The 12,673-nt window shown below is 38.3% G+C and overlaps 1 protein-coding gene across 2 annotated transcripts; it reads left to right on the forward strand.

Moving 5' to 3' along the window:
• The first annotated feature begins 390 nt into the window (after nucleotides 1-390).
• vps25 (vacuolar protein sorting 25 homolog) lies at nucleotides 391-11,858 on the forward strand. Of its 2 annotated transcripts, XR_009807740.1 has the most exons (7): nucleotides 391-549; nucleotides 4,697-4,842; nucleotides 4,917-4,970; nucleotides 6,320-6,408; nucleotides 11,251-11,326; nucleotides 11,393-11,566; nucleotides 11,654-11,858. XR_009807740.1 is itself a non-coding variant. In XM_061907637.1 (6 exons), exons 1-6 carry the CDS (start codon nucleotides 503-505, stop codon nucleotides 11,503-11,505), a joined length of 525 nt encoding a protein of 174 aa, XP_061763621.1. In that variant the 5' UTR covers nucleotides 391-502; the 3' UTR covers nucleotides 11,506-11,858. The 2 variants fall into 2 exon arrangements, 1 of the variants encoding a protein (XP_061763621.1); XM_061907637.1 differs by having other exon boundaries at nucleotides 11,393-11,858.
• Nucleotides 11,859-12,673: the final 815 nt, after the last annotated feature.

Raw genomic sequence — 12,673 nt, forward strand, 5'->3', positions numbered from 1 at the left:
AATCAAATGTATGCTATATAACAAAAGTATGCTGACCTTGGCTGGCATTTTGATGCTGCATTGTCACAAAACTCACCTCAGTCACGATCGATGACACGTTGGAAAAGTGTTTGTCTTCCAAGTTCCAATTTCCCCGCCCTTGCTCACACCTGGACCCAATTTAAAGAGGTTACCATGGTAACCACCCCGTATCAACAGGAAGTGGGTGGAGCAATTCACCAAAAAAGGAAATTCCCTCTGGGCTGAGGCCAGCAATCGATTAAAGAAAATAAAATAAACAATACAAACAAATAAGCAAATTTGGCTCAAACAGTCCCTTTAAATAAAGACTAAATGAAGATATAGTTAAAATATAGTTGACATGTGACTATAATCGATCAAAAAAACTAACAAGGGCCATTGTTTTGTACCGCGGAACCATTTTCTGGTCGGACGCGGGGGGCCGGAAGTTGGTGTGACGCACTTCCGGGAGTTGTCCAGCGGCATCACGACGTCACCTGCGATGACTTTCGAGTGGCCGTGGCAGTACAACTTCCCACCTTTTTTCACGTAAGTGCGCTTTTACAACATGAGAGGCAAACTCGCACAAAAAGAAGCGGCCGCCGATCTTTAATATGCTGGCAACTCCGAGCTTGACTGCTAGCGGGCAAACCATGCTAATGCTAACCGCTACGGAAGTGGATTTTTCCCACTCTTCTGCGCTCCAAAATTAGTTTTACTTCATTGCTCGTTAAGTTCCTTCCTGGTTTATATTACCTTTATTTTCAACTAACTACTATTTAATGACTTATTAAGTCCTGAATGTGTCTGCTAGAGAAGCTAGAGCTAGCTGTTTGTCAGCTAGCTGTTTAGCTAGCCAGCCCTGTGCGGACAACTTGGGCTTTTTGTCCACTTTTCAATATGTAAATACTATTATAAACATGTATCAATCACAAGTAACTGTACTTTACACTACTATTAAATACGACTGCTTGTATCGGACATTTTACATGCTAGCTGATATCATCCGATACTTGATATTTTGCTGATATCAATAATGTATCGGACACCACTAATAAATACAACTGCTTGTATCGGACATTTTTTTCGCAAGCTGATATCATCCGATTCACTTTTTGACCAGGTAAAAGGTAAGCATTCTTGTAAATATGTATGCATCATAACTAACTGTACTTTAATAGGTATACATCATAACTAACTGTACTTTAATAGGTAAATATTATTCTAAATATATATGCATCATAACTAACTGTACTTTAATAGGTAAATATTATTCTAAATATGTATGCATAATACCTAACTGTACTTTAATAGGTAAATATTATTCTAAGTATGTATACATCATAACTAACTGTACTTTAATAGGTAAATATTATTCTAAATATGTACGCATAATACCTAACTGTACTTTAATAGGTAAATATTATTCTAAATATGTACGCATAATACCTAACTGTACTTTAATAGGTAATCAATCTAAATATGTATGCATCATAACTAACTGTACTTTAATAGGTAATCAATCTAAATATGTATGCATCATAACTAACTGTACTTTAATAGGTAATCAATCTAAATATGTATGCATCATAACTAACTGTACTTTAATAGGTAAATATTCTTAATATGTATTCATCATAACTAACTGTACTTTAATAGGTAATCAATCTAAATATGTATGCATCATAACAAACTACTTTGACAGGTAAGCATTCTAAATATGTATGCATCATAACTAGCTGTACTTTAATAGGTAAATATTATTCTAAATATGTATGCATAATACCTAACTTTACTTTAATAGGTATGCATCATAACTAACTGTACTTTAATATGTAAATATTCTAAATATGTATGCATCATAACTAACAGTACTTTAATAGGTAAATAGTATTCTAAATATATATGCATCATAACTAACTGTACTTTAATAGGTAAATAGTATTCTAAATATATATGCATCATAACTAACTGTACTTTAATAGGTAAATAGTATTCTAAATATATATGCATCATAACTAACTGTACTTTAATAGGTAAATAGTATTCTAAATATGTATGCATCATAACTAACTGTACTTTAATAGGTAAATATTATTCTAAATATGTATGCATCATAACTAACTGTACTTTAATATGTAAATATTCTAAATATTTATGCATCATAACTAACTGTACTTTAATAGGTAAATATTATTGCAAAAATGTATGCATAATAACGAACTGTACTTTAATAGGTAAATAGTCTAAAAATGTATGCATGATAACTAACTGTACTTTGATAGGTAAATATTCTAAATATATATGCATGATAACTAAGTGTACTTTATTATGTATGCATCATAACTAACTGTACTTTAATAGGTAAATATTCTAAATATGCACGCATCATAACTAACTGTACTTTATTATGTATGCATCATAACTAACTGTACTTAAATAGGTAAGGATTATTCTAAATATGTATGCATCATAACTAACTGTACTTTAATGGGTACATTTTATTCTAAATACGTATGCATGATATCTAACTGTACTTTATTAGGTAAGCATTTTTCAAAATATGTATTCATCATAACTAACTGTACTTTAATAGGTAAATATTCTAAATATGCACGCATCATAACTAACTGTACTTTATTATGTATGCATCATAACTAACTGTACTTAAATAGGTAAACATTCTTCTAAATATGTATGCATCATAACTAACTGTACTTTGATAGGTAAGCATTCTAAATATGTATGCATCATAACTAACTGTACTTTAATAGGTACATTTTATTCTAAATATGTATGCATGATAACTAACTGTACTTTATTTGGTAAGCATTTTTCTAAATGTGTATGCATCATTACTAACTGTACTTTAATAGGTAAATATTCCAAATATGCATACATCATAACTAACTGTACTTTATTATGTAATCATCATAACTAACTGTACTTAAATAGGTAAACATTCTTCTAAATATGTATGCATCATAACTAACTGAACTTTATTAGTTAAGCATCATAACTAACTGTACTTTAATAGGTAAGCCTTCTAAATATGTATGCATCATAACTAACTGTACATTAATAGGTAAGCATTCTTATAAATATGTATCCATCATAACTAGCTGTACTTGAATACCGTATTTTTCGGATTATAAATCGCACCGGCAGAAAATGCATAATAAAGGAAAAAAACATATATACGTCACACTGGAGTATAAATCGCATTTTGGGGGGCAATTTATTTGAAAAAATCCAACAGCAAAAATAGATATTTGAAAGGCAATTTAAAATAAATAAAGAATAGTGAACAACAGGCTGAATAAGTGTAGGTTATATGAGGCATAAATAACCAACTGCTATGTTAACCTAACATATTATGGTAAGAGTCATTCAAATAGAACATGCTACACTTTTACCAAACTATCTCTCACTTCTAATCCATAAATCCCATCAAATCTTCTTCCTCGATGTCACTTCTAAACAACTTTGCCAACTCCAAAGGTATGCACCGCTTCCTCTTGTCCTTTTTTGCTGCATAGTTCACTACGTTAAAATTAAAGTAGCAATGATCGTCACACACACACTAGGTGTGGTGAAATGTGTCCTCTGCATTTGACCCATCCCCTTGGTCACCCCCTGGGAAGTGAGGGGAGCAGTGAGCAGCAACGGTGCCGCGCCCGGGAATCATTTATGATGATGTAACCCCCAATTCCAAGCCTTGATGCTGAGTGCCAAGCAGGGAGGTAATGGCTCCCATTTTTATAGTCTTTGGTATGACTCGGCCGGGGTTTGAACTCACAACCTACCCATCTCAGGGCGGACACTCTAACCACTAGGCCACTGAGTAGCTTGTAATCTCAAGTACATGATTTCTTTTTCTACGCCATTTTTGTTCAGCCTTTCTCACTTTTTATAAGTTACCGCCAACGATGAAATGATCCATTTTAATATTTACAGCAGTAGCATATAGCAGTTAGCACAGTTAGACCCACAATGCACTTCTGCCATGACCTTCTTATTGGTTGACATGTGTGACGAGTGCTGACATTTTCTTCATCTCTTTCGCGAATGAGATAAATACTATTATTTGATATTTTACAGTAATGTGTTAATAATTTCACACACAAATTGCTCCTGAGTATATGTCACACCCCCGGCCAAATTATGAAAAAAACTGCGATTTATAGTCTGAAAAATACGGTAGATAAGCATTCTTCTTAATATGGATGCATCATAACTAACTGTACACTAATAGGTAAGCATTCTAAATATGTATATATTATAACAAACTGTACTTTAACAGGTAAGCATTCTAAATATGTATGCATCATAACTAACTGTACATGCTTGACGGTAGGAATGGTGTTCCTGGGATTAAAGGCCTCACCTTTTCTCCTCCAAACATATTGCTGGGTATTGTGGCCAAACAGCTCCATTTTTATTTCATCTGACATCACATGGTCAAAGATAAGACCTTCTGGAGGAAAGTTATGTGGTCAGATGAACATTATTACGGTATTACTATATATTATTATATGCTAATGTAGTTCTGTTGTAAAAATAAAAGATATATGTCAAAATACTAAATATCTGCACAAGTGTAACATGATGACACAGTGTTAAAATCCTGGTGAACATAAAAGTGCTTCTACTTGACCCATGTAACTCCTTGTTGTGTCTTTATTTTCCCTGCCAGGCTTCAACCCAATGTGGACACCAGACAGAAGCAGCTGGCGGCCTGGTGCTCCCTGGCACTGTCCTACTGCCGCCATCACAAGCTGTACACGCTGGATGTGATGGAGGCACAGGAGAGCCCCGTCTTCCACAACCGCAAGATAGAACGTATCCTGGGACACACCCCCTCACCCTAATAATCACCATGTACTTGTCAACTTGTCACCTTGACTGCATGCCAGGGAAACTCTCCACGGAAGCCATCCAGGTGGTGTTTGAGGAGCTGAGGAAGAAAGGTAACACTGCCTGTGCGTGCGTGCGTGCGTGCGTGCGTGCGTGCGTGCGTGCGTGCGTGCGTGCGTGCGTGCGTGTGTGTGTGTGTGTGCGTGAGTGAGTGTGTGTGTGCTCGCGTGTGAGTGCGTTTTTGTGTGTGTGAGCGCGAGGGTGTGTGAGTGAGTTAGTGTGAGTGTGGGAGCGCTTGTGAGTGCGTGTATGTGTGTGAGCGTGCGCGTGTGTGTGTGTGAGAGGGAGTGAGTTGGAGTGTGAGAGTGTGCGCATGTGAGTTTGTTTGTGTGTGTGTGAGAGAGCCTGTCAGTGCTTGTGTTTGTGTGAGAGTGAGTGTGAGCGTGCGTGTGTGTGAGCGTGCGTGTGTGTGAGCGTGCGTGTGTGTGAGCGTGCGTGTGTGTGAGCGTGCGTGAGTGTGTGTGTGTGTGAGAGAGCGTGTCAGTGCTTGTGTTTGTGTGAGAGTGAGCGTGCGTGTGAGTGTGTTTGTGTGTGTGTGTGTGAGCGCGAGGGTGTGTGAGTGAAAGTGTGAGTGTGTGAGCGCGAGTGGGAAAGTGTATGTGTGAGCGCTTGTGAGTGCGTGTATTTGTGTGTGAGTGAAAGTGTGAGTGTGTGAGCGCAAGTGTGAAAGTGTGAGTGTGAGCGCAAGTGCGTGTGAGTGAGTGAGAGTGTGTGTGCGCGTGTGAGTGTGTTTGTTTTTGTGTGTGTGTGCGTGCGCGCGTGCGTGTGTGTTTGCGAATGTGAGAAAGTGTGTGAGTGCGTGCGTGCGTGTGTGCGCATGAGAAAGTGTGTGTGTGTGCATGAGAAAGTGTGTGTGTGTCCGTGCGTGTGTGTGTGTGAGTGTGTTTGTGTGTGTGTGTGTGCGTGCGCGCGTGCGTGTGTGTTTGCGAATGTGAGAAAGTGTGTGAGTGCGTGCGTGCGTGTATGCGCATGAGAAAGTGTGTGTGAGTGTGTTTGTGTGTGTGTGAGCACGAGGGTGTGTGTGTGAGTTAGCGTGTATGTGTGTGTGAGTGAAAGTGTGAATTTGTGAGTGTGAAAGTGTGTGTGTGAGCGCTTGTGAGTGCGTGTATTTGTGTGTGAGTGAAAGTGTGAGTGTGTGTGAGTGCGTGTATTTGTGTGTGAGTGAAAATGTGAGTGTGTGAGCGCAAGTGTGAAAGTGTGTGTGTGAGCGCAAGTACGCGTGAGTGAGTGAGTGAGAGTGTGTGTGCGCGTGTGAGTGTGTTTGTTTGTGTGTGTGTGCGAATGTGAGAAAGTGTTAAAAGTGTGTGAGTGCGTGCGTGCGTGCGTGTGTGCGCATGAGAAAGTGTGTGTGTGTGTGTGTGTGTGTGTACTTTAAGCAAACGCTGCCTTTGGTGTGTGTCAGGGAACCTGGAGTGGCTGGACAAGAACAAGTCCAGGTGCTTGGTGATGTGGAGGCGACCCGAGGAGTGGGGCAAGATCATGTATCAGTGGGTGAGTCATCACACACACACACACACACACAATAGTCCAGTCGTGTGGATCAAAGTATATTTATACAAATGGTCAAATATGACACCGTTTAAAAAGACCTTCCTGTTACAAATGGTTGTTTGCTGCAACAACAAAATAAGTTGCATCATACAATATCTTGTTCTTTAATATTGTCCTTTTTTAAAGAAGTAGACAAACATTAGAGTGAATGTATTCTATTTTTAAAAACAGGTAGCATATTTTTCAGACTATAAGGCGCACCTAAAATAATTTTCTTTCCCTCAAAACTCGACAGTGCGCCTTATAAGCCGGTGCCTAATGTACAGAATAATTCTGGTTTTATTTACCGACCTTAAAGTAATTTTATTTGGTACGTGGTGTAATAAGTGTGACCAGTAGATGGCAGTCAAACATAACATATATGTGTAGACTGCAATATGACTCAAGTAAACAACACCAACATTTTATATGTTCCATTGAAAATATAGAACATTATACACGGCGCTTAGAAATATATCAAACTGTTTTAGTAGGACTTTGGTAAGCTATGAAGCCACACCGCTTGATGGATTGTACTGTCATTCAACATAGGAGTATTATTATGCTGTGTGTATAAGGTAAGACATTATCTGGCGTTTTGTTTCACAATATTATGCAAAAGCAACTTTTATTACCTTCTGGTACCTATTGATCTGTATTTGGGATCTGCATAAATCCTGAAAAATTGTGGGTGTCCGCCTTTGTAGTCTGTGGTAACGCCGTAGTTGATAATCTTCTTCTATTTCTCTATCTTCTTGTCATGTGACATTCATCCTTCACTGTTGCCATTTCTAATATAAAGTAGTGTAAAGTTCTTACTTTACTCACCATGAACGCAACAAACCATAGAAACAGAACAAAAGTACAAAACATATAAATATAAAAATAAATTAACCAGCATATTAAGAGTAAGCAGGAAAGAATACACCACCAAACTATTAATCCAAAAGAAAAATGATATAAAGGGCATTTGGAGGGTATTAAATACAATTATTGGTGCATGGTTCAAATAGTCCTTGTTATCCGGAGTTTTTTGTTGAGAACGACCTAATCATAACTGACAAGAAAATGATTGCTGACGGCTTCAATATGTTTTTTGTTAATATTGGGCCCAAGCTGGCAAAAAAAATACCAATTGATGATGAACAGCCCATGGAATTTATTGAAAGAATCCTTATTTGGTGTTTCTTACTCTGACTGTCAAAAAGGAAGTCTTGGAGGTCATTCAGAAAAGCAAGACCAAAACATCACGTGACATCTATGACCTGGACATGAGGACGGTCCGGAACATAGCGGAAGAAATCATCAAACCATTCACACATATCTGCAATTTATCTTTTCGACTTGGACAGTTTCCTTCACAAATGAAACTCTCAAAATTCATCCCCGTCTTCAAATCTGGAGACAAACATCACTTCACTAATTACCGGCCCATCTCCCTTCTGCCACAGTTATCAAAAATATTGGAAAAATTATTCGATAATAGACTTTGTGGCTTCATTGACAAGCACAAATTATTATCTGATTGTCAATATGGGTTCCAACAAAATAGGTCAACTTCATTAGCTTTAATTAATTTATTAGACAACATTACTAATGGTATCGAGAAGAATACATTTGTTATTTGAATTTTTATTGACCTGCAAAAGGCTTTTGATACCATTGACCACCAGATTTTGGTAAATAAACTGGAAAACTATGGCATAAGGGGATTGGCAGGGAAATGGCTGGAGAGCTACTTAAATGAGCGACAGCAGATTGTTCAGATGGACCAACATCAATCTACACTCATGAACTTAACCTGTGAAGTTCCTCAGGGCTCCATACTGGGACCCACACTATTTATAATATATATTAATGAAATATGTCAAGTATCAACACTGCTGAAATTCATCCTCTTTGCTGATGATACATGTGCAGGTGACCACGTGAAGCAACTTCCGACTTCTGTAACTGAGGAGATGATAAAGTTAAAATCTTGGTTTAATACGAACAAATTGTCTCTGAATTTAAAGAAGACCAAAATAATGCTCTTCAGCAATCGCAAAAGAAATATACCGATCAGGATTGTTATTGATGATACACCAATAGAATATGTTCATCAAAATGATTTCTTAGGAGTAGTAATAGATGAAAATATTTCATGGAAACCTCATATAAGTTATCTGAGGGCAAAAGTTGCTAAATGTGTTGGAATGATGAGGAGATCATGTCATTTATTGAACACCAATGCTCTGCTGTTATTACATCATCCATTTATCATGTCATATTTAAACTATTGTGTTGAAGTCTGGGGAAATTGTTATAAATCACATCTACAACCTTTAGTCACTCTGCAGAAAAAGGCCATCAGGATTGTGTCCAATGTTCACTACAGACATCATTCAAATCCACTATTTATGAACTCAAAGCAACTTAAACTGAACCATGTGATCAATTTTAAAACTGCTCAAATGATGTTTAGGGCATCCCAAAACTCTCTACCATCCAATATACAGAACCTATTCCATGACAGAGATGATCACCATAGTTACAGTTTAAGAGGAAACAACAAATTATATTTGCCTCAATTTAGAACCACTTTAAAATCAATGTGCATTTCAGTGCGTGGAGTCAGTCTGTGGAACAACTTAGGGGACGAGTTAAAAACGTGTTCTAGCATGATTCAATTTAAAACACTGTTTAAAAAAGAAGTACTGAAGAAGTACAAGGAGGAAAGAGAGTGATGGGAGAGAGGTGTATGGTCGGGGAGTGTTTGGGCCCGTGTGTGTGTGCGTGTGTGTGCGTGTGCGTGTGCGTGCGTGTGTGCGCGTGTGTGTGTGTGTGTGTGTGTGTGTGTGTGTGTGTGTGTGTGTGTGTGTGTGTGTGTGTGTGTGTGTGTGTGTGTGTGTGTGTGTGCGTGCGTGTGTGCGTGCGTAAAAGTTGCTAACTTTATCGTGGATGTTCTCTACTAAATCCTTTCAGCAAAAATATGGCAATATCACGAAATGGTGAAGTATGACACATAGAATGGACCTGCTATCCCCGTTTAAATAAGAACATCTCATTTCAGTTAAGAAAAATTATCCATAGTTTATTTTTTTTAACCACTTTTTTCTTTTAACTTTTTTAATTATTTTAAGTATCTCTATGGAGATAGAAAGGGTGTATTCAATAAAATTTTGGGGAATCGATATAGATGATAAATTACATTGGAAACTGTACATAAATATACTTAAGACAAAGATGGAAAAAAATATTGCTATGTTACATAAAATTAAAAACTCTGTGAATCAAAAGGCTCTTATCATGTTATATAATTCTTTCATACTCCCATATCTTAATTATTGTGTTGAAATCTGGGGAAACAATTACAAATCAAACATCAACTCTATATTTTTACTTCAAAAGAAAGCGATTAGAATTGTAACTTATGCGAATCATCATGACCATACCAATGCTCTGTTCATTCAATTAAAAACATTAAAACTGCACGATTTTGTTGACCTCAATACTACTATTGTGGCTTTCAAAGCTCATAACCACATGCTGCCTGGGTGTTTACAAGTGAGATTTAAACGCAGAGAGAATCCCTATGACCTCAGAGGTTCAGCTTTCTTTCAGAAAGCAAAAATAAGAACAAGCTTAAAAAGTAGATGTGTTTCTGTTAGAGGAGTTCAACTGTGGAACAGCTTGGATGATTCCTTCAAATGTTCCAGTTCCATTCACACATTTTTATAAAACACTTTAAGAACAATGTCTTGAAAAAATATATCACTCTTGAATTAACATTGTAGTTAATACTATGATTAATGTTAATTAAAAATTAAACATGAGATATAAATAATAATAGAAGTACAATTGTTTGTATATATTGTATATATAATTAGTGCAAAGGTCTATATGTACACAGGGATATTTCACATGCCTGTGTATAAAATTGAACTACGTTCATGTTGTTTACAATGTTGTTTATAATGTGTATTTATAATAAGATGTGCAAAGGACATTTTATAATTTTCGGAAGTTTATTTTGTACTTGAAATTGTTTATAGAGTTAGGCGCAATAAGTGTTTAACTTCAGCCTAAACCCTTTCGGTCTGTAACATTTTTTTATTTTCAATCTATGAATGTACAACTTTTTATTTTCAATCTATGAATGTACAACTTTTTATTTTCAATTAATGAATGTACAACTGTTTGTTTGCTTTGTTGACCATTGACCGAAGAACAATAAAATAAAAAATAAAAAAAATAAAAAAGTAAGGCATGTTAAAAGGATGTACATAAACGACAGTTAAATCTAAATGTATACAAGAAAATGCTAACTGTTAGCATGGGGCGGCATAGCTCGGTTGGTAGGGTGGCCGTGCCAGCAACTTGAGGGTTGCAGGTTCGATTCCCGCTTCCGCCATTCTAGTCACTGCCGTTGTGTCCTTGGGCAAGACACTTTACCCACATGCTCCCAGTGCCACCCACACTGGTTTAAATGTAACTTAGATATTGGGTTTCACTATGTAAAGCGCTTTGAGTCACTAGAGAAAAGCGCTATATAAATATAATTCACTTCACTTCACTTAGCATGACAGTTCTGCTTTGACTCTTCAACATCCACATAATACTGCATTTTCTGGTTCTTTCTAAAAAGATCTGTACTGTATATTGTGCTGGTTTTTGAAGGGGAAAACTACCGAAATGGATGTGTCAGTTTGTGGCCCTCAGTGGGAAAAGTTTGGGCACTCCGTAGTAATCCATTCAATCCCACTTATTATAATTACTATTGAAGATGAGAACACATAAAACTCCACTGTTGTGTCATCACAGGTGTCCAAAAACGGGATGATCAACTCCGTGTTCACACTTTACGAGCTGGCCAACGGCGAGGACACCGAGGGCGAAGGTGCGTCCATTCCCGCCCGCCCCGCCCTCCCGGCGGTTTGTTTTCACGCTGGCGTCCTCGTTGCAGAGTTCCACGGCCTGGAGGAGTGGATGCTGCTGCGCTCGCTGCAGGCCCTGCAGACGGACGGCAAAGCCGAGATCATCAGCATGGACGACGGAAAAGGGGTGAAATTCTTCTGAACCTCGAAAGGAGAGATGGAAAAGTTGTCACGCCGCTGTTGTGGTCGTCGCCTGCTGCTGGGTCCAAGCCTTTTTTTTTTAAAGAAAGGAGCCATATTTTAGTATCATGTCAGCTGTAACTATTCTTTTTCACGATTGTGTCCAGCAGGGCAGAGAAGTCCCAGCGCTGGCCACCAGGGGGCAGAAACACACTGAGGCTTGAACTGCGTCCCAAGTTTATTATTATCGTTAATAATTATACAAATAATAGTGGAGCTTTTATTGTGCAATCACTACTGTGACACTTTTGTCCACAGGTGACTTTCCCCAGCCCTCATATCATGTATGGAAATAAAAAAAACAACTTTGATAAATTGGACTTTGTCACGCTGCATGTGTGGAGAATGTTTCCTGCACTCTCAGGAGGCTCAAACATGAGGATGTTTCCTGCACTCTCAGGAGGCTCAAACATGAGGATGTTTCCTGCACTCTCAGGAGGCTCAAACATGAGGATGTTTCCTGCACTCTCAGGAGGCTCAAACATGAGGATGTTTCCTGCACTCTCAGGAGGCTCAAACATGAGGATGTTTCCTGCACTCTTAGGGGCCAAACATGAGGATGTTTCCTGCACTCTAAGGGCCCAAACATGAGAATGTTTCCTGCACTCTTAGGGCCCAAACATGATGATGTTTCCTGCACTCTTAGGGCCCAAACATGAGGATGTTTCCTGCACTCTCAGGAGGCTCAAACATGAGGATGTTTCCTGCACTCTTAGGGCCCAAACATGAGAATGTTTCCTGCACTCTTAGGGCCCAAACATGAGAATGTTTCCTGCACTCTAAGGGCCCAAACATGAGAATGTTTCCTGCACTCTTAGGGCCCAAACATGATGATGTTTCCTGCACTCTTAGGGCCCAAACATGATGATGTTTCCTGCACTCTTAGGGCCCAAACATGAGGATGTTTCCTGCACTCTTAGGGCCCAAACATGAGAATGTTTCCTGCACTCTTAGGGCCCAAACATGAGAATGTTTCCTGCACTCTTAGGGCCCAAACATGAGGATGTTTCCTGCACTCTCAGGAGGCTTAAACATGAGGATGTTTCCTGCACTCTTAGGGCCCAAACATGAGGATGTTTCCTGCACTCTCAGGAGGCTCAAACATGAGGATGTTTCCTGCACTCTTAGGG

Source organism: Nerophis ophidion, linkage group LG08 (assembly GCF_033978795.1).
Source record: "Nerophis ophidion isolate RoL-2023_Sa linkage group LG08, RoL_Noph_v1.0, whole genome shotgun sequence".
NCBI lineage: Eukaryota > Metazoa > Chordata > Actinopteri > Syngnathiformes > Syngnathidae > Nerophis > Nerophis ophidion.

Bases quoted from the DNA above. Each gene is read 5' to 3' on its own strand.
- vps25 (XM_061907637.1), top strand. From the start codon at position 503: ATGACTTTCGAGTGGCCGTGGCAGTACAACTTCCCACCTTTTTTCAC. The intron at 550-4,696 runs GTAAGTGCGCTT...TTTCCCTGCCAG, and splicing joins AACTTCCCACCTTTTTTCAC to GCTTCAACCCAATGTGGACA. The intron at 6,409-11,250 runs GTGAGTCATCAC...GTGTCATCACAG, and splicing joins GCAAGATCATGTATCAGTGG to GTGTCCAAAAACGGGATGAT.